This window comes from Pleurodeles waltl, chromosome 6 (assembly GCF_031143425.1).
Source record: "Pleurodeles waltl isolate 20211129_DDA chromosome 6, aPleWal1.hap1.20221129, whole genome shotgun sequence".
Lineage (NCBI taxonomy): Eukaryota > Metazoa > Chordata > Amphibia > Caudata > Salamandridae > Pleurodeles > Pleurodeles waltl.
This window is the reverse complement of record NC_090445.1, coordinates 363603125-363624156: the sequence shown is the minus strand read 5'-3', so window position 1 is coordinate 363624156 and position 21032 is coordinate 363603125. Positions and strand designations below refer to the sequence as shown.

At 43.8% G+C, this 21032-nt stretch overlaps 1 protein-coding gene across 3 annotated transcripts in view; it reads right to left on the bottom strand.

Annotated features, from left to right (window-relative positions):
* Nucleotides 1-2888: 2888 nt before the first annotated feature.
* Nucleotides 2889-21032, bottom strand: part of SALL2 (spalt like transcription factor 2) — a 193606-nt gene continuing 175462 nt past the window's right edge. For all 3 annotated transcript variants that reach the window (XM_069238261.1, XM_069238260.1, XM_069238262.1), the window contains exon 3: nt 2889-4608. In XM_069238261.1, coding sequence (XP_069094362.1) covers nt 4273-4608 — 336 coding nt within the window. In that variant the 3' untranslated portion in view covers nt 2889-4272. The remainder of the gene's footprint in view (nt 4609-21032) is intronic.

Sequence of the window (21032 nt, the reverse complement as noted above, 5' to 3'; positions counted from 1 at the left end):
ATATGTCCTCCCCGCCTTGTGTAGGATGCTTCTGTCATGTTAACAATGGGAGTTGGTTGCTGGGCTCAAGGGTCTGCCTACTGTGATATTCTTCATGTTTCACCACTGCATCTCCTTGTGTACCTTGTCTGTTACAGCAGCTAGATCCTTCTAACTCCTTGTTGTGTGTGACCAGTGTCTCTGTAGCCATTCCTGGGTTGGTCTCAAGTGGAATCTCACATTTAGTATGAGCAGTATGCATGATGGTATCATGTCCATCAATCTCTCCACTGTCCTCATTGTCAGGGCTTGTCCCTTCTGGTTGAGGCAAACTTGTCCTATTATCACTTGGATTCTCTTCTTGACAGGGTAGGCCTTTTCTTGTTCTGAGTTTAGACTTGGGCCTTAGTAAACTCTTTTCTATTTCTGTTGTGGGGGACATTTTTTCTCTTTTGATGGAAAACCTAGATTGTATAGTGTTTCTATTACTATTTTTGTGCTATCTCTACATTGTTGAAACAACTTTCCCTTTACCAGCCAGTCGTCCAGTCTGCAACACTCTGGCTGTGGACTTCATCCTTAAAGATAAATACTGTGAACTAGTAGTGCACTTTGTCCACCAGAAATCTCAGGAACGTTTTATGCCTGCTGTTCATTGGCATGTGTAGATATGTATTTTAGGTGTATTGTTGTCAAGTAATTATTTTTTGTACGCATGGGATCACTTCCTGTAGGGTTGTCATCTTTTGAGGGCCACGAGGTCCAAGATGGGTTATAGTGACTTTTCTGGTTCCAGGGGGTAGACTGGGTAGACTCCTTTTCTATTGTTCTTTTCCATAACAAAGCTGCTACATCCTTTTTTTTATGTCTTTGAATACCTTTGCTGTGGGTTCTTGACTTTGGCTTGATGGTGGGCAGTAGTTCTAAGAGTTCTATACAATATCCATGTTGGATAATGCTGAGTATTTATTTGTTAGAGTAAATCTTGTGCTATTCCCTGAGGAAGGTTCAGACTCATGGGCTCTTGATCATTCTTTGGCGTCAATGCTAGTTACTAGGGTTTTCTTCCTGCTGTATCCTTTAGTTTGGACCCAAGGGGATCTTTGGGCTTGTGTTTGTCCTCCAGTGTTGTGGTTTTTGACGTTGATGCCACATTGCTATGTCTGGAATCTGAACCTTACAGCTCCATTCATGGCTACCCTTTCATTACCTTGTGTTTGTGGCACTCTACATTCTTCGCTGTCGGCTTCTTTGACATCTTCCCCTTTTTGATGTCTATTATCTCAGCATTCTATTCTTGTCTTTGCATCATCTCGGTTTCTTTATGCGAGTCGTCACTGTATGGTTCTGGCTCTTTTCTGGGGGTATGCTCCTGTATCTGTGCCATAGGGTGGTGTGCCCACCTTTGCTCTTCTCGAGTGTTGAGAGTTTTAAGCAGAAACTCAGAGCAGGCATCACAGTCCTCTGCAGCACCGCCCTTGGGTGGGCACAAGTTGCAGATTTGGTGGCTATGCTTCTTTGCTACATGGGAACTGTGTAATGTTAGAATTCATAGATTGGGAGAAAAAAGGACTATTGGATAATGCAAAATCGTGTGATTAATTGACCAAATAGGAATTAGGGGATAGTCTGGGCGACTTTGATAAAATGACATGACAGAAGGGGAGAGTATAGATGTTAGGCGGATGTCCAGAGAGACACTACGAGATAGAGGAGATTCGAGATTTTGTCACTGGGCTCATGCTCTTAAGAGCCTGATGAAATGCTGATCGATTGATGACCTGAAGACGAAGACGGACTTTGTTGCTGATCCATATCGTGGATAGGGAGCTATGACAATATGACTGAATTAACTTTTGTGCCTAGGTACCAACTGCGCTGTTTTTTTTTTGTATCGTTTTTCTTTTAGCTAGATGTTTTCTAAATTCATGTTCTAAACTGTTTTCGCATTAAGTCCCACACGCTAATGCTAATCTGGGTTAGATGGGGTTCCTATTCTAGGACATTAACATATACAGCGATAAATGTTTTACGGACTGATTTGCTGAACTCTGCTACTCATGTTGACATATTCATCCCTGATTCAATTATTGGCTTATGCTACTGCTTTAAAATGTACTCTGATGCAAATTTTGATTAGGTTATGTTTTTGGCGTCTTCTAATGAATTAATACGGATTTGCTGACTTGAATAAAGTTGAATTAATCTTCATGAATTAGTATTGTAACTAATAGGGAAAAAAATACTAAAACGTATAGTGAGTTGTTGTTATTCATGAAAGGAGGGTCATGGGGTGTTATGTTTCTGTTTCAATAATGTTGAGGATTAGTGTTTATTGAATTGCGTGTTAAACATTAGTGTGACCACGATTAGCCTAGCTAGGATACTCCATACGAATCAAAAGGTTCATCGACCTATACGCGTCCTCTTGTAAGTTTACGTAATTAGAACCAGGCGCACTAGCACTACTAAAGAGAGCATTACATGATTAATTACTTTCAATAATGCTAGGTACTTACATCCTAATTCTTTGTGTGCGATTCTTACAGACAGCTGTGTGCTCGTGACTCACTCTGCAGTGTTTATTATCTTTTAAATCCTATCACCCTTACATTTTCCATTCAACTTGCTTGCGGACGGCTCTTCGTGCTCCCGAGTATGCTCCGAAATACAGCTGCGCCAGTCAGTTCTTGTGTAATCCTTTTTCTAGCTCAGTAGATTCTCTGACTGTAGTCCTTTAGTGCCCACGCTTGGTACTGTTCGACCTCTTTTCCATGTCTGGGGCTATAACGGTTTATGGTTTTGAAAATATGTACTCTATTTACATATTTGCATAATTCTCTGCAATTTGATACAAACCCTAACTCCAATGTATCATTTTTAAATATATCATCAGAATATTCACTTAGTGAAGGTGTATTTTTTTATTAAAGAATATGCAGTTTTATCTTAGTTTAAAAGTGAAGCGAATCTATTGCACAAAACACTCAGATTTCAAAATAGCTGCCAAACATTCATATGCAAGACAGAAGCCTCCTAGGAGCATAGCATGACAGGAAATACGTTTCTACCACCCCACCCTACTTATACAGCATTGCCCTGACCTTTTCACACATGCCTCTACCAGCCCCTACCGTCCACTTCAACTAATGTTAAGGGAGAATGTCTTTTCCCCTGTTGTCCGTCAAAGTATTTTGTTCAGAACTCAAAAGAGACAGTAAAGCAAATCAGCAGGATCTACAGGCGGGGGTTGTTGGCCTTGTCTGTGACTTAGAAAAAGAACAGGCTATTTCTGAGAGAAAAGCTAAAAACAAAATATTTATAAAAATCACATCGCTGTCAGATCATATTGTTTCACCTTCTTGGGTCTACTCGCTGATTCTGCCGGTGGGGCCAGCGTGATATCTGTAATCACTCATAACAGGAAGGACACTCCAGTCTTCGTGCTTCACCACAAACTTGACTTTTACGGCACTCGGGCCCTTCCTTTAACAGACTCCACTGACAGAAAATTCACCTCGTTTTTCAGCTGCAATCCCTTAATAACGATGAACATCTACATCTAGGACTGGGAATTATTCATGCACTTTAATGTGCAAAATTTTGGAATTATGAGCAGATTCCGCGTGCTCAGCATATTTCAAGAGACATGATGACAACAGTATGTGAGACCGCTCTCTTTGTGGCACTATAAACTGGAAGGACCTCGTGCTGCAATGTTTTTAAGCAAATTAATGGTATGTGGTCATTTTCTGATCTCCTCTCGTCAGTTGAGGTTGAATACTCCTGGGTTTGCCAAATGCCCCCCTTGCGCCTCTGTCTTACTGTGAATGTGAAGTGAATCATCCAACAACCTCATGCGCACGCAAGATCACTTAATATGTATTTTTTGCGGAACAGGGAAGTGCGAGGATTCTGATTAAAACACAAAACATTTCACTGTCACACTATCAGAATTTGAGCGGTATGTGTCCACTTTTTAGCCACCAGGTTGGCTGTTTCACGGATCTTGATGGAGGAAAGATTCACTGACCAATCCACAAAACCCAAAGAGCCTTCATTCTAAGAAGTCTTATTCCCATTTTGGAGATGACATTGCAACCGAGACGTTATTGGGAGGGCCTCTTCATAGTACCCTGGCATGGAACAAAACCTTATTTCCAGTGGTTTACAGATCCTTCTGTCTCAAAGAATCCACTTTGTCTAAAGTGCGCCCACAACTCATTATTTGACATGTCCCGTCTCTTGCAACAATTGTTCTCTATCGGAGCTCCTGCTACAATGAAGCAGGAACTACACCTCCACTGCATCTGGGCAAGCATCCTCTGCAGTGGGCTTGGTGATTTCTGGGACATCACTCGCTCTGCTCGGAGGGCGAGGGCTTTGGGGTGCGGGGGATGCTGGATCCATAGTCGGGTTCTCAGAGCTCCTAGCTAGGAAGGCAGTGTACTGGTTCCAGAAAGACAGTGGCCCCGACTTGGCTAGTTGCACAGGGTCCTCACCAGCTGGAATGTTGGGTGGTGTCTGGTTAGGAGGCCCTGGTAAGAGAGGTGGTGCCACAGGCTCAGGGGGCATAGGTCGCGTCACTCTGGGGTGGCTGCTGTCCCAGACATGGGTGCTCATGTGGACCTGATAACAGAGAGAGAGAAAGCACTGTTACTGTAGTTGGTATCAATGAATGCACTTTTATGGCTGTAATTTTAAACCGAATACATTCATTTTGACTGACTGATTAAATGAAAGCACTGTTATTGGGGAATGACAATAAAGTTTACCATTTACACAATACAAAACTAACAGAGATGCCTATAGTCGCCCTACACCTGAGCGCAGCTAGTGTACATTTACCTGGACAGTAAGGCTCGTTACAGCTATACCGCCCGAACTTCTTAGCAACAGTTACAATACAGCACTGCTTATGAATGGAAAAGTGCAGTCCAATGCTTGAAATGGAAATATAAGATGTCCAGGTGTTAATTATCTCCCAAAAGCTGCTTCTGGCTAAGTGCTAGTACTCACCTACTGAATAAACGTCAGTGGGCCAGTAACTTACCAACTAGGTACACATTATCACTTGGCTGCTATGCTTTAACCCCCCCCCACCCACTGCAGTGATGGTGCTAATCCCTTTTTAGGTCAAGCATAGCAGCGCTGTTTTTCCAACGTGTTGGTATGTATCTGGGCTTTTAACTACGCCCACTGCACGCCGATCACTTTTACTCGTTCATGGGCTTGCCTTTCAAAAATCATTTGTTATTATTGGTAAGTACTTTACGGTTGTCCCTCCTTGAGGCGAGTTTGTTCCTGCCTTGTTACGTGGATAACAGCACTATTGCCGATAACTTTGAATGCGAGCAAACTTCTTTTTCCTTTTGTGTCTCTCCTTCGCGCTTTGAACCAGTTTGCTTATGTCAACTGTTTTACTTTTTAATTTCAGTTTGTGTGGCAAGAAAAGTATAGTTAGGAATGTACAACACTAATAGCTTTAACTCGAGCAAACGCGAGACCCATTACATTGCAAATGCTTGTTTTTGTTTAGGGTAGTTTGCATTCTTAAACCTTAAAACCTTTCTTCAACAAAAGGTATCTATGCCAAATGTTCATTTTTTTCCTCCAACATCCATGAGATTTTAAAGGTACCCAGGGTTTGTATATTTCCATGGAGGGAACCAGGAACATAGCCAAAATACAGGTTTATTTAGTTTTGTTTTAGGGTGGGGAGTGTGGAGCAAAAACTGTGCAAGAAAACATATTTTAGTTAAAAAATTGCAGCAATGAAAGATTTGCTGCTGGATCCACGCTTCAGCTTTTAGGAACAAGCAGAGTTGTATAAAAAACATCTTAAAGCAGTTTTGCATTTACATAGAGGTAGTCCTGATAAGAAGAGAAAGAAAAGTGTTATCTGTTCCCACCGCTAGGCTGAGCCACACAAGAATTTTGTGTATCCCTGCAGATTCTGGAAGTTTTGATCAGAGAAATGGGAGTGAAAATGAGGCAAAGTTTGGGGTTTGCACAGCACTGTGGGTAGGACAACGACATGGGATCCACACAAGGCACATTTGACTCTCTTGGGTATCTAGTTCTCAGAAACGTCTGGGTTTGGCACATGTCCTTGTGTGCCGGCCGACCCAAGCCTGAATAGTGCAGCCATTCCGCATACGAAAAACTGAACCTAGAAGAACCAACATTTTGTTTCACTTGCTGTAGAAATGGGGATGCTTTAGTTCGTAGGGAAGTGGAAACACTGATGAGGTTTTAGGGGTGGAGGTGGGGCTTGATGTCAGGATGGGCCAAACCCCATCCCTCCCCTCGTCATTACTTTGTAAAAAAATACTCTTGGCACCCAGAGGGCTTTCTGTCCTCCACCCCTGTAGTGCTAACTCATTCTGCCACCTCCCCCCAGGGGACAGGGATGAGGGGCAAAAACAATGGGTTGCCCCTTTTATTGTGGGGGTATTACCCAATAGCAGGGAGGGACCCCCCAACCAAATGTTTTGCCCAAATATAAATTCCCTGGTTTCTAGTGGGCCTTCTACCTCCCACTCACTAGGGGCAGAGTGGGGACAGCCCTACTCAATCTGCCTCCCACAGGAACAGAAAGAGTATCATTCCCCTTTTGGGGTACGGTGTTGCCTAATCTCAGGGTGGGACACACCACACTTTATTTTAATTGCTTATGAATTCCTTGGTGCCTAGTAAGCTTTTGTCTACTCCGCCCCCTAGGGAGGGCAAATATTGGGGACTGTAGGAAATATGCCTTCTGCGTAGTCACCCGGATTGTTTCTGCCTTTTGCTTCCTTTAGGACTCTGCACTTTAGTCCTGATAACCAGGGGTAAAGTGTCTGTGCCTCCTCCTTAAGCATGGTTGAATTAGAGTACTCCTCACTGGCATATTTAACTTGCTTGAAAGTCCCTAGTATATGGTCAAAAGTGTCCCCAGGGCCTGGAAGCTAAATGCCTTTAGTGCACAGCATCACCTATTGTACCATCCACTAAAGTGGCAGTGCATATATGGTTTTAGGCAAATCACTGTGGCCTGACTGTAGCAGTGTATATACTGCAAATCGACCTGTCAAAATAAGCATTTTGACAGGTAAAAACCTCCCTTTTAAATTACAGTGGCTAGCACCAAAAGCTGTTTTCATTGTGTCCGTCCTAGGTAAAATCAAATAATTAAATGATGAAGTCAGATTTTTAATAAGTATTAATAAATATTACAGAAAAGTTACTTTGATTAACTTACCCTTTACCTATCCGAACTGTCAGAAGTCTAATTAACTTAAGTCCCAGCAAGCTCCCAGTGAGTAATCAGCTTAGAATAGGTGAGAATAGGTGTGAAATGTCTCCCAAGAGCAAACAATAGGCTGACCTGAATGGGTAGGAATTCCTTCAGTGAACTCCACAGAATATGCAGGGTGGGACTGTGGGCAACCTTTTTCACACCAAAGTGTCACATCATGTTTGAGTGTCAAACCCTGCTTGACAGGTCTTCTGGGCTCGCGTATGACACTCGGGGAACACTCAAAATGGAAGAGAACAGGATCCCAAGACAATCCTTGTGGATCCACTGTCTGGTTGCTAAAGGACTCTGCTTTTGTCCTACTAGGTGTCTGTCTTTGGGTTTTCATATAACGTTTGGGGCACACTTGAAAGTGGAAAGAACAGAATACCATCTTATTGTTGTGGAGCCGCTGGCTGGTTGCTGAAGGACTATGCGTTTGTCCTACCAGACTTTTGTCTCCGGGGTTATTGTGGGTACATTGAGCTGCCTCAAACTGGGTTTTAGAGTGAGAAGTGGAAATTCCATTTAGTATTACCATTACACACTCCCTAAACACAGCCGCAGCCCTCAGAGCCCAAGTTTAGTGTGGCTGAAGACTTTCACCATCTTCAAAATGCCTAAAGTGGATGGGGTTGTCCAACAGGAACTTTGAGTCATTCCCAACCCACTAGCTAGTACCAGGTATGAATGTGCCACATCCAGGCACACACTTCAGAAAACGTCCTGGACCTGCAGTAGATCAGAAGAGGACTGGACCTGCTGTCTGTGGCCTTGGAGGAACCTGGAAGCAGTTCCCTCTTGCTCCAGGACTACGTGACATCCTATTCAAACTACAGGGTTACAACAAGCTACAAGTGGACTTCCTGGAAGTACCCAGCTGCCCCTTAGCAACTGGACCTGGATGTGGCCCTGCTGTGTGATATCCTATCAATCTGTAAATGCCTCCCCTAAGATCCTGTGGCTTTAGAATGGTACTTCTGTGATGGGTTGGGACTTAGAAGGCCTAAGTCAGAAGGCAAAACCAAGAAGAACCTGGTTGGTGTTTCTAACGTACACACCATCATGGTCAACCTCAAGTTATGCCTACATCACGGTCTACTGCAACCAGTGACTAACACTGGTGCTTTGTGCTTTTTGGTCCTATCTGTACTTAAAACCTTAAATATTCATATCTCCTGTGCCCTTTGTTGGATTTTGGTGTCGTTTTGGTATTAGGTTTTCCTACATCTTTCTAATTTGGTTTGGATTTTTTATTCTTTTGCAACATTATTAGTGTTTTGGTACCGCACAAATACTTTTCATTGCCTTAAGATAAAGCTGTATGCTCTTTGCCATAGCTACAAGGGGACTTAGCTCAGGCAATTTAGTGACTTTGATGGTTTACCTTGACAAAGATTGTGAGTATTCCTTGAGGTGGTCAATCACCCACCCCAAATGATAATCACATTTCTTACAGGGACAAGCTTCCATCTGCCCCTCACGGTGGAGCAGAAAGACTGTACTGAACCTTTTGGGTGGGGGTGTGGCCCAGTGAAAGGGTGGGATGGCCCCATCCCTTTGATTTGCCCAGATGTGAAATGAAAATGTCACTTACCCAGTGTACATCTGTTCGTGGCATCAGTCGCTGAGATTCACATGGTCTGCATTAGCTCGCCATCTGGTGTTGGGTCGGAGTGTTACAAGTTGTTTTTCTTCGAAGAAGTGTTTTCGAGTCACTGGACCGAGTGGCTCCTCCTTCTGTGCTCATTGCGCATGGGCGTCGACTCCATCTTCGATTGTTTTCCCCGCAGAGGGTGAGGTAGGAGTTGTACTATAGTAATAGTGCCCGCGCAATGAAATGTGTAAGTATGTACCTATTAAAGGTTTAAATAATATATATACAAATGTACAAAATTGAAGGTAACTTCTGAACTGCTACAGGCTTCCGGGGAGGTGGGTGGGCCCATGTGAATCTCAGCGACTGATGCCACGAACAGATGTACACTGGGTAAGTGACATTTTCAGTTCGATGGCATCTGTCGCTGTAGATACACATGGTCTGCATAGACTAGTAAGCAGTTATTTCCCCATAAGCGGTGGATTAGCCTGTAGGAGTAGAAGTTGTCTGAAATAGAGTTCTTAATACAGCTTGACCTACTGCGGCTTGTTGTGCGGATAGCACATCTATACAGTAGTGTTTGGTGAATGTGTGAGGCGTAGACCATGTGGCTGCCTTACATATTTCATGCATTGGGATGTTTCCTAAAAAGGCCATTGAAGCACCTTTTTTCCTGGTTGAATGTGCCCTGGGAGTAATGGGCAGTTGTCTTTTTGCTTTAAGGTAGCAGATTTGGATGCATTTAACAATCCATCTGGCTATACCTTGTTTTGATATTGGGTTACCTGCATGAGGTTTTTGGAATGCAATAAATAGCTGTTTAGTCTTTCTGATGTTCTTTGTTCTGTCAATGTAGTACATTAATGCTCTTTTGACATCTAATGTATGTAGTGCTCTTTCAGCCACAGAATCTGGCTGTGGGAAAAAAACAGGTAGTTCTACCGTTTGATTTAGATGGAACGGTGAAATAACTTTTGGTAAACATTTTGGATTAGGTCGTAGGACGACCTTATTTTTATGTATTTGTATAAAAGGTTCCTGTGTTGTGAACGCTTGAATTTCACTTACTCTTCTCAGAGATGTAATGGCGATGAGAAAGGCAACTTTCCAGGTTAGGAATTGTATTCCGCAAGAGTGCATGGGTTCGAAAGGTGGGCCCATGAGTCTTGTTAGGACCACGTTTAGGTTCCATGAAGGAACAGGTGGTGTTCTTGGTGGTATAATTCTTTTAAGACCTTCTATGAATGCTTTGATGACTGGTATCCTATACAAGGAAGTTGAATAGGTAGTCTGCAGGTATGCAGATATTGCTGCAAGGTGTATTTTAATAGAAGAGAAGGCTAGCCTTGCTTTTTGTAAATGGAGCAAGTAATTTATTATATGTTTTGGAGTTGCGTCTAGTGGTTGTATCTGATTATGATGGCAGTAACAAACAAATCTTTTCCACTTACTTGCGTAGCAGTGTCTAGTGGATGGCCTTCTGGCCTGCTTTATGACCTCCATACACTCTTGGCTAAGTTGTAAGTGTCCGAATTCTAGGATTTCAGGAGCCAGATTGCTAGATTCAGCGATGCTGGATCTGGGTGTCTGATCTGTTGGTTGTGTTGCGTTAACAGATCTGGTTTGTTCGGCAGTTTGATGTGGGGTACTACAGAAAGATCTAGCAGTGTTGTGTACCAGGGTTGTCTTGCCCACGTTGGTGCTATTAAAATGAGTTTGAGTTTGTTTTGACTCAATTTGTTCACTAGATAAGGGAGGAGAGGGAGAGGAGGAAAAGCGTAAGCAAATATTCCTGACCAGTTCATCCATAGGGCATTGCCTTGGGATTGCTTGTGTGGGTATCTGGACGCGAAGTTTTGGCATTTTGCGTTCTCTTTTGTTGCAAATAAGTCTATCTGAGGTGTTCCCCAGAGTGTGAAGTAGGTGTTCAGAATTTGTGGGTGGATTTCCCATTCGTGGACTTGTTGGTGATCTCGAGAGAGATTGTCTGCCAGTTGATTCTGGATCCCTGGAATAAACTGTGCTATGAGGCAAATTTGATGGTGGATTGCCCACTTCCATATGTTTTGAGCTAATAAGCTTAACTGCGTTGAATGTGTTCCTCCTTGTTTGTTTAGATAATACATCGTTGTCATGTTGTCTGTTTTGACAAGGATGTATTTGTGGGTTATGATTGGTTGGAAAGCTTTTAGTGCTTGAAAAACTGCTAATAATTCTAGATGATTTATATGCAGTTTTGTTTGATGTATGTTCCATTGTCCTCTTATGGTGTGTTGATTGAGATGTGCTCCCCACCCTGTCATGGAAGCATCTGTTGTTATTACGTACTGTGGCACTGGGTCTTGGAAAGGCCGCCCTTTTTTTAAATTTATACTGTTCCACCATAGAAGCGAGAGGTAAGTTTGGCGGTCTATTAACACCAGATCTAGAAGGTGACCCTGTGCTTGAGACCACTGTGAGGCTAGGCATTGTTGTAAGGGCCTCATGTGCAGTCTTGCGTTTGGGACAATGGCTATGCATGAGGACATCATGCCTAGGAGCTGTAGTATTGTTCTTGCTTGTATTGTTTGATTTGGAGACATGTGTTGAATGACTCTGTTGAAATTGTGAATTCTTTGTGGAGTTGGCGTTGCTACTCCTTTTGTCGTGTCTATTATGGCTCCTAGATATTGCTGTACTTTGCTTGGCTGAATGTTGGATTTTGCAAAGTTGACGGTGAACCCTAGTTTGTAGAGGGTTTGTATGACTTGATTTGTGTGGTTTGAGCATTGTGTGAGCGAACTGGTTTTGATTAGCCAGTCGTCTAGATACGGGAATACATGTATTTGCTGCCTTCTGATGTGTGCAGCGACTACTGCTAGGCATTTTGTGAATACCCTTGGAGCGGTTGTTAAACCGAAAGGCAATACTTTGAATTGGTAATGTATTCCTTTGAATACAAACCTTAGATATTTTCTGTGTGATTGATGTATTGGTATATGGAAATATGCGTCTTTGAGGTCTAGGGTTGTCATGTAGTTGTGTTTTTTGAGCAATGGTAACACTTCTTGTAGTGTGACCATGTGAAAGTGGTCTGATTTGATGAATGTGTTTACTACTCTGAGGTCCAGAATTGGTCTCAGTGTTTTGTCCTTTTTTGGTATCAAGAAGTACAGTGAATAAACTCCTGTGTTTATTTGTGTGCTTGGTACTAATTCTATTGCATTTTTTTGCAGTAGTGCTTGAACTTCTATCTCTAGAAGCTGTGAATGGTGTTTTGATAAATTTTGTGATTTTGGTGGTATGTCTGGAGGGAATTGCAGGAATTCTATGCAATAACCATGTTGGATAATTGCTAGGACCCATGTGTCTGTAGTTATTTCCTCCCATGCTTCGTAATATTGACCTATCCTTCCCCCCACTGGTGTTGTGTGGGGGGGGTGAGTGACGTGTGAGTCACTGCTTGTTGGTAGTGGTTTTGGGGCTTTGAAATCTTCCTCTATTCCTAGGGAATTGCCCTCCTCTATACTGGCCCCGAAAGCCTCCCCTGTACTGTCCCTGGTAGGTGGACGGTGCGGACTGTGAGGTACTGGCTTGTGTGGCCTGACCCCGAAACCCTCCTCTAAAAGGTGTTTTGCGGAAGGTGGTATAAGATCCTCTGCTCTGCGGGGAGTAGAGTGCGCCCATGGCCTTGGCAGTGTCAGTGTCCTTTTTGAGCTTTTCTATGGCTGTGTCGACCTCCGGACCGAACAGCATTTTTTCGTTTACTGGCATGTTAAGTACGGCCTGCTGAATTTCCGGCTTGAATCCAGACGTTCTGAGCCATGCGTGCCTACGGATGGTAACCGACGTATTAATGGTCCTTGCGGCTGTGTCTGCTGCATCCATAGAGGAGCGTATTTGATTGTTGGAAATGTTTTGACCTTCTTCAACAACCTGTTTTGCTCTTTTTTGTAGATCTTTTGGGAGATGTTCAATGAGATGCTGCATCTCATCCCAGTGGGCTCTGTCGTATCGCGCTAGCAGCGCTTGTGAGTTTGCGATGCGCCACTGGTTTGCTGCCTGGACAGCGACCCTCTTCCCGGCTGCATCAAACTTTCTGCTTTCTTTATCTGGGGGAGGTGCATCCCCAGAAGTGTGTGAATTTGCCCGTTTTCTGGCAGCCCCTACCACCACAGAATCTGGTGGCAGCTGAGAGGTGATGAATACAAGGTTCGTAGGAGGCGCCTTATATTTTTTGTCCACTCTAGGCGTTACTGCCCTGCTTTTGACTGGCTCTTTGAAGATCTCCTTTGCATGGCGAAGCATGCCTGGGAGCATAGGCAGGCTTTGGTAGGAGCTGTGGGTGGAGGAGAGGGTGTTAAATAAAAAGTCATCCTCTACTTGTTCAGAGTGTAGTTCCACATTATGGAACTGAGCTGCTCTAGCCACCACTTGTGAATAGGCTGTGCTGTCCTCAGGTGGTGATGGCCTAGTTGGGTATGTGTCTGGGCTGTTATCAGACACTGGTGCATCGTACAAGTCCCACGCGTCTTGATCTTGGTCGTCGTGGCTCATGGCGGTGTGAGCTGGCGAATGTGACGGGGTGTAAGTTGGTGAAGCCGGAGTTACAGGTGGAGGCGAGGGAGGAGGTGTTACCGTCTTTGCTGTTTGTTGCTGAGGAGCCTCTCGTGCTACAAACTGAAGTGTTCTCTTTCTTTTGACAGGTGGAAGGGTACTGATCTTCCCTGTCCCCTGCTGAATAAAGATACGCTTCTGCGTGTGATCCACTTCAGTGGATTGCAGTTCCTGTTCAAATCTGTGTCTTTTCATTTGTGAAGACATAGAAAGTTCTTCAGTATAGGAGCCTGAAACTGGGTCTGTTGGTGCTTTTTTCGGCTCCGAAAACCCTGTTGTTTGTTTTTTCGGCTCCGAGGTAACCTTCCTCTTCTTTTGTGCCGAAAAATCTTGGCCTCTATGATCTTCGGCGCCACTGTCTCGGCGTCGATCCGTGTCGACACCGAACTCTCGGTGTCGATGCTTCTCTTTAGCACTCTCTCGGTCCCGAGGAGGCTGCGTGCCGGTGTCTCGACCGGAGTCGGACGATCTCGACACTGAATGGGCCTTTTTCGGTGCCGATTGTTGGTCACCGTGAATTTGGGTTGAGCCATGGCCGGTTGGCAGTGGCGTCCCCTGGGCCTTTTTGCCTTTTTTAATTTCTGATCTCGACGTCTTACTCACTGTTTTTGGATGGTCGAGTTCGTCGGAGTCTGAATCCTGGATGGAAAAGGATTCCTCCTGTTCCTCTTCTGTCTCGAACTGTCGATGCTCTTTTGGCGTGGACGCCATCTGCAGTCTTCTCGCTCGACGGTCGCGCAGAGTTTTTCGGGACCGGAACGCCCGACAGGCCTCACAGGATTCTTCGCTGTGCTCGGGTGACAGGCACAGGTTACAGACCGAGTGTTGGTCCGTATAAGGATATTTGTTGTGGCATTCAGGGCAGAATCGAAACGGGGCCCGTTCCATCGGCGTTGTTCTCCACGCGGTCGGGCCGACTAGGCCCCGACGGTGTGCCGAAATCTACCCCGAAGGGCACCGAAGCGCTTCGATGTTCAATGCGTTGTCGTATGTGTTTATCTCGAACCGGATCGCAACGATACCGTCGAAAATCTTCAGTTTTCAGCTATCTTTCCGTTCCGAAACTCAGAGCGACAGGAACACGTCCGAACCCGATGGCGGAAAGAAAACAATCGAAGATGGAGTCGACGCCCATGCGCAATGAGCACAGAAGGAGGAGCCACTCGGTCCAGTGACTCGAAAACACTTCTTCGAAGAAAAACAACTTGTAACACTCCGACCCAACACCAGATGGCGAGCTAATGCAGACCATGTGTATCTACAGCGACAGATGCCATCGAACTTCCTAGTATCTAGTGCGCTTTCTAACTCCTTGGGGGCAACTTAAGGGGAAACCCCCCAATTGGGGCTAACCTATCTGCTTCCCATGAGGGCAGAAAAACAGTAATATTGCTTCTTGGCTGGAGGTATGGCCTGATGCCAGAGTAGGCCATCCCATTATTTTGTTTGTTTATGGAGCCATTTTGAAATCTCAGTGTCTAGTCGGCTTCCTAGGAAACGGAGGTGGGGAGGTGGCACAGGAGCAGCACACAACAGCGGCTGCACATGCAAGTGCTTTGACATGGCCTTCAAGTCAATAACGCCCGGTTATGAGCAGTCATGACATAAAGGTCACATCAATGGCGTCCAAGTGGTTAATAAAAAAAAATTACTTACCTGTCATACCAGTTTGTTTTGAAAACTACAGCTATTCTGGATCCCCATATTGTACATTATTCCACCATCTGGGTGTTCTATACCGAACTGCCCCTAATTTAAAAAATATATATTTTTCTGTGGCAGTGCCAGTCCACTATGACATTAACAGAAAGTTCACAATGCACCGTATGGGGTCCTCATCTTTAGATTATTTTTTCTTTTGCTATGGTGACCTGTGTCTTGTAGTGAATAGTTTTATTTCTTCTAAGGCTTTACCTTTTTGTTCACATATAGTCCCATCACTGGGAGGTGGGTGGATGGGCTGCCTGTGAATCCAGAATAGCTTCACACTGCAAAACTACTGTTATAGGCAAGGCATTTTGGGGGTCGTTTTAAGCCTGGCGGTACAAGACCACCAGGGCTAAAATGACGGAAGCACCGCCAACAGGCTGGCGGTGCTTCCTGGGGTATTACGACCGCGGTGGAAGCACCGCGGTAGCACCGCCGGGGCCGGCAGTTTTCCGCCACAATGGCCCCGGCGGTTGTAATCCGCCAGGGCAGCACTGCCCAGGGGATTACGAGTCCCCCTCCCGCCAGCCTTTTCCTGGCGGTTTGAACCGCCAGGAAAAGGCTGGTGGAAAGGCGAGTCGCAGGGCCCCTGCACTGCCCATGACATTGGCATGGGCAGTGCAGGGGCCCCCTGACAGGGCCCAATGGAGCTTTAACTGCCTGCATAGCAGACAGTGAAAAGCGCAACAGGTGCAACTGCACCCATCGCAAAGCCGCAACACCGCCGGCTCCATTTGGAGCCGGCTCCTATGTTACAGCCGAGATCCCCGCTGGGCCGGCAGGCGGAAACCAGGTTTCCGCCCGCCGGCCCAGCGGAGATCTCCAAATGGCCGCGGCAGTAGTGCGGCTGCATTGGCGGCCGCCCGGCGGTCCTATCTTGGCGTGCGGCTGAAGCTGCCCGCCAAGGTCGCAATGAGGGCCCCTGTTCTTTTGCAGCATGAATGAATATGTGGCTGTATTTACTGTTTTGGAGGTCGCATGAAGTAGGTGTGTGGTCAAAAAGCTGTTTAAGAACCTTTTGGCCCACCAGTGCCTTCCAGTATGCATGGATATTCACACAACGTTTTGTGAAAGTGTGGATTGTTTCATGACCATGTGGTGACCATGCATATGTCATTGATGGGAGGCATTCACTAGCAAGCCTAGTGTTTGTTCCTGTTATCCTTATGGAATGTATCCTAGCAGGCCCCGAAAAATCATAAAAATGTTACTAGACCTGCAGGTCGAGTAGCTTGAATAATCTACTTGACCTAACTGTAATGTACTTGACCCGGAAACAGGTCTCAAATTGTGTGATCCTAGGGAAATATTGTATTTTACAGTCACCTTTTTCTCCATTCTCACATATGAGAGCACCTTCAAATATGTGATTTCAGCATTTCTGCTGTAAAACAATCCTCTTTTGTTTGATTAAATACATTAAACGTTTGCCCCATGTATGATAAATCTAGTCCACATACAGGGTACACATCATCCATGCTTGACTTGCCTCTGACTTTACTAATAGCTTTGCCAACAGGGCAGGAGTGTTTTTCAGTGTATGTTTAAACACTCACTTTTAATAAAAATATTACCAAGGCATGATGTGGTAGTGCACTGTCATTTACACACAGTAAATTTCCAATGTCCAAAAACCTTCCCACTAACTTACAGCTTTACTGATAAAACTATATAGTGTATTAACAATAATCTGTCACAATTGGGTTTCAGAAAACGTTTATCATTTGCACATCACCAAATAAAGTGTTCTGACTTATTTTTTCATTCTATTAAAATATGTTTTTCATCACACAAAAGTAGAAAAAATGGTCTTTCACAGCTACTGAAATATATTTTGAAATGTTTGTAAAGTAGATTTAGTTATATAAATGTTGTGTGTTAGGAAAAACCTGATACCAAAAGCCCTTTATTTTACACAGGTCAGACAGTTCACCTTACAAAATCCTGTAAGTCTGCAGTCACAAGGAAAAGTATTTGCATTGCAAGACAACAAACTGATTTTTGACCTATTTCTCTGAACACAGAGCAAATGTGACAAGAATAGGATGTAAAGGCATCTTAATTGCTAATTCAGTTTCTGACTGAACAGAACATCTGTTCTTTGTCCACTTGTTAGAAGGGTGAGTGGAATCTAAGAATAGCTTGACCTCATAAAATAAAACTCACCATAGCAAGTGGTCAGTAGATTTTTAGAGCCCTGTCTAGGTTTGTTATTGAATGGCTTACCTGCTTGGGTGTATCATGCATCAATAGTCTGCAGTATTCATCTTACAATGGTTCCATGTGAAACTGGGAGAACCGATTCACTGTTATGTGCACTACAAAAAATATTGCTCTTCCTTTGGGGCTGCGTCCCTTGTAAGTAATACATGACTGCTCTATTCAGATTCAACATATAGCGTACAGTTTCCACTTATGTTTTTTGGATACTGCAAAAAGGCAGGTTAACTTGACTGGTTGGTGCACATGGAATTGTGATACAGTCATGGAAATGAAGTGTGGGTTAGTTCTCATGACCATGCAATCCTGGTGTGCCTATAGATAGGGCTTGGGTAGATATGACTTATAATTCACACACACTGTGCAAATTAAGTAGGCTATTTTGAGTGCCAGATACTGAAGTCTTGTTTTGTGCATTTGTTTATAGGGATGTTTCATGATGTGCGGTCCACAGTGGAGTGGGGGCTAGGTGGGAAATTTCTCTTAGCTAGTTTTAGGATCCTTTTAATTCTGAAGTGGCAAAACAATTACTTTTCAGAGATCTAGGTAGACTGAGTTGCAATAATTCAATCAGACAGAGATCAGGACATTCATCATTTGCGCTTTGTGCGGCAAGAGAAAAAATACACAATTCTCAGCTGGAGAAAAGACAAATTGTTCATTAAATTAACTTGGCTATAACAGAAAGTGCAGAATCAATTTTTACGCCTGTTTTTTTCATATTGGCTGTGGGAACATTGTTCTTCCCTAAATAAGTCAGTCAGAAGTCTTCTCACTGTTTAGTTTAAATAATTTGCACTCCTCCAAATCTCCACTTTGGATGCAGCAAGCCTTGCGTTACCATAAGATAACTGTATTTGGCTGACTGTTCTCCATGAGTTGTGGTCCCTGGAACAGTCAACAGTAACACTGACAGAATCAGGCAACTGTATCTGATAATCCTCAACAATGCAAATATCTTTAACAATTCAAAATTTGCCTCAACTTCATACAGAACCAGATGTCAAGCATCTAACTAAAACCGAACGCAACCAAAACCAAATTCACTTTTTTGCATACAGACAAGATCAGATGTATGAATGGCTAACTACTATGAAGCTGGAAAGATCCACACCTCAGGAGGACACAAATGCCAACCCAGTCAATCTGCCTTAACAATAGATGTATTAGCATATCAACACTCCAACTCCTACAGGGTAGCCACTGCTTAGATGGAAGGACTGTTTTACAGTCTATGTAAGGCACGTGTATCTACAGCCACACATGCCATCGAACGGAAAATGTTACTTACCCAGTAAACATCTGTTTGTGGCATGTTGTGCTGTAGATTCACATGCTCTCTGGACGCCTGTAGCCATTACAGTTACTTTAACATACAAATATTGTACATATATAAATACATTGCATGGCCATCTCTTTTTTTTTTTACTCTCTATACACTCCATCCGGGGGAAAACAATCTAACAAAGGACTCAATGCTAATGCGCAGTATAACCGAGATGAGTAGTCACTCAATTCTGCAACTCGAAAAGATTCTTTGAACAAAAACAACTTGTGACACTCTGGACACAACACTAGATGGCGGACTTATGTAAAGCAGGGGTATCCACAGCCACATATGACATTGAACATATAAATATAAACACACACATATACAGCTTTATTATAAATATTGTCCATGAGAATACGCTGTGAAAAGGTGTACAGTGCAATTGTTTTGCTAAGCAAATAAGACACACTTTTTAAGTTTAGCCAGTAAATGGTGTGCAGTGATAATAATAATAAGTATATAAGAGCATGTAGGTTTTTGTACATTCTGGTTACTTGTTTAACTGTTCAGTACTTGTCCTCTTATTACTTACCAAACAATGTAAGTTATTTTAGTGCATTTCTCACTTCCCTTCCCACTTCAGGTACCATATTTGTCCATGTCGACAAGACTTGTCAGATCTGTAATATCAATAAAATACTGCAAAGTTTGCCTTTACTTCTACAGGCTTATATCTCATTCAGTTCCCATTCATGTGAGTTGGATGTTTCCCTGCTTAGTCTGGCTGCTTCTCTGTTTTCTACGACTGAAAGGTGTATTGTTTTGAGTTATTTCTCTCTGAATGGCCCATATTCATATCTCCTGTGCTAGTTTGAACTGTACATGTGACCTTATTCATATTTCCTGTGCTAGTTTGAACTGCATGTGTGACCTTATTCCTCCCTTGATCAGGTATAACATTCCGATTTTGTTGTCCACCTGGATTAGCACTGTCCTTATCTTCACCTGCGTCTGGAAGGCCTTTAGGGCAGGAAGATGGTCCTTAGTTCCAGGACTTTTGCTTTTCATAGCCTGTTCAGTTCCTCCATGTGCACCCCCATCCAGTGAGGGATGCATCCGTGGTGATAGTCACTGTTGGTTGTTGGGAGTTGGTTGTTTGAAAGGTCAGCCCACTGTAATGTTGTCTATGTTCCATCATGTCATCTCCTCTTCCACTCTTTGCTTTACAACCACTAGATCTTCCCAACTCCCCAATGCCTGTGACCATTGGTTCCAGATCCACTCTTGCAGTGGGCTCATGTGTAGTTTTGCATGTGGGATCAGTGGGATGCATTGAGTCCATCACGCCCATCATTTTCCCCACACCTCTCACTGTCCCGAGACTGGCCCTTGAGGTACAGGTGAGCTTGCTCTGTCATTGCTTAAATCCTCTTGAGGGTGGAGAAGGCTCTTGCATTGACCATGCTGATTTTTTTCTTTCTGGCTTTGTTGAAGACTTTGCCAGGTTTATTGTGAAACCCAGTCTGTGGAGTGTGTCCATGACTGTTCTGGTGTTCTTTAAGCATTGTGAGTACGAACTTGCTTTTATAAGTCAGTCAAATGGGTACACATGTATTCCCTTCCTCCTCAGGTGGGCTGTTGTTGCTGTAGGTTTTTTGTGTACAGGGGTGTGGAATTTATTAAAATATCTACTTGTCCAGGGCACAGGTTGCTTCTCAAATCTACTTGTCCTGTAAAAAGATCTACTTGTCCCTTTGGTGCCATGCAGTGTGGCGACAAATTATGGCAGCAATCTCATTATGTAAGAGCTCTGATAATAGCCTCTCTGATTATGCCAGGGCTACTACCATAGTAGGGCTTGAATACTTGAAGTTTCGATCCCTACTGTAGCAATTTCCTTATTTTGCCACCTTTCTGCAGATCTGCATACTGGGGCTGGAGGAAGCAGTAAGCAATAGTTTCAGGGCTGGAATGCCTTCGAGTCTGCAAACCTACTAACCTGCATGTTTTAAAGATTTTCACCAGCTTCTCTCTAAAATTCTCCCATAATAAGAAAGGTTGGACATTAACTCCTGACAATGGCAGAATTAGAACTTCTTCTAGGGTTGGGAAGAAAGTGGCCGGAGGGAAAATGAACTTGCAAATGCTCAATAGATTTTCACATGAGCAAATCTACACATGCGTATTTACCCATGCTAAAATACAGTTCACTAATATTTTATAGGGGTACGACATATACCATGGGTGCACTTTTGTGACTTTCATTAAGAATTTGGGGCCACATGTAGGTAGGTTCAGATTTGCGACCCGCAAATTGCAAGTCAGAGCGACTCACAATTTGCGAGTCGTAAATCCGAATGTAGGATGGTGTCCCTGACACC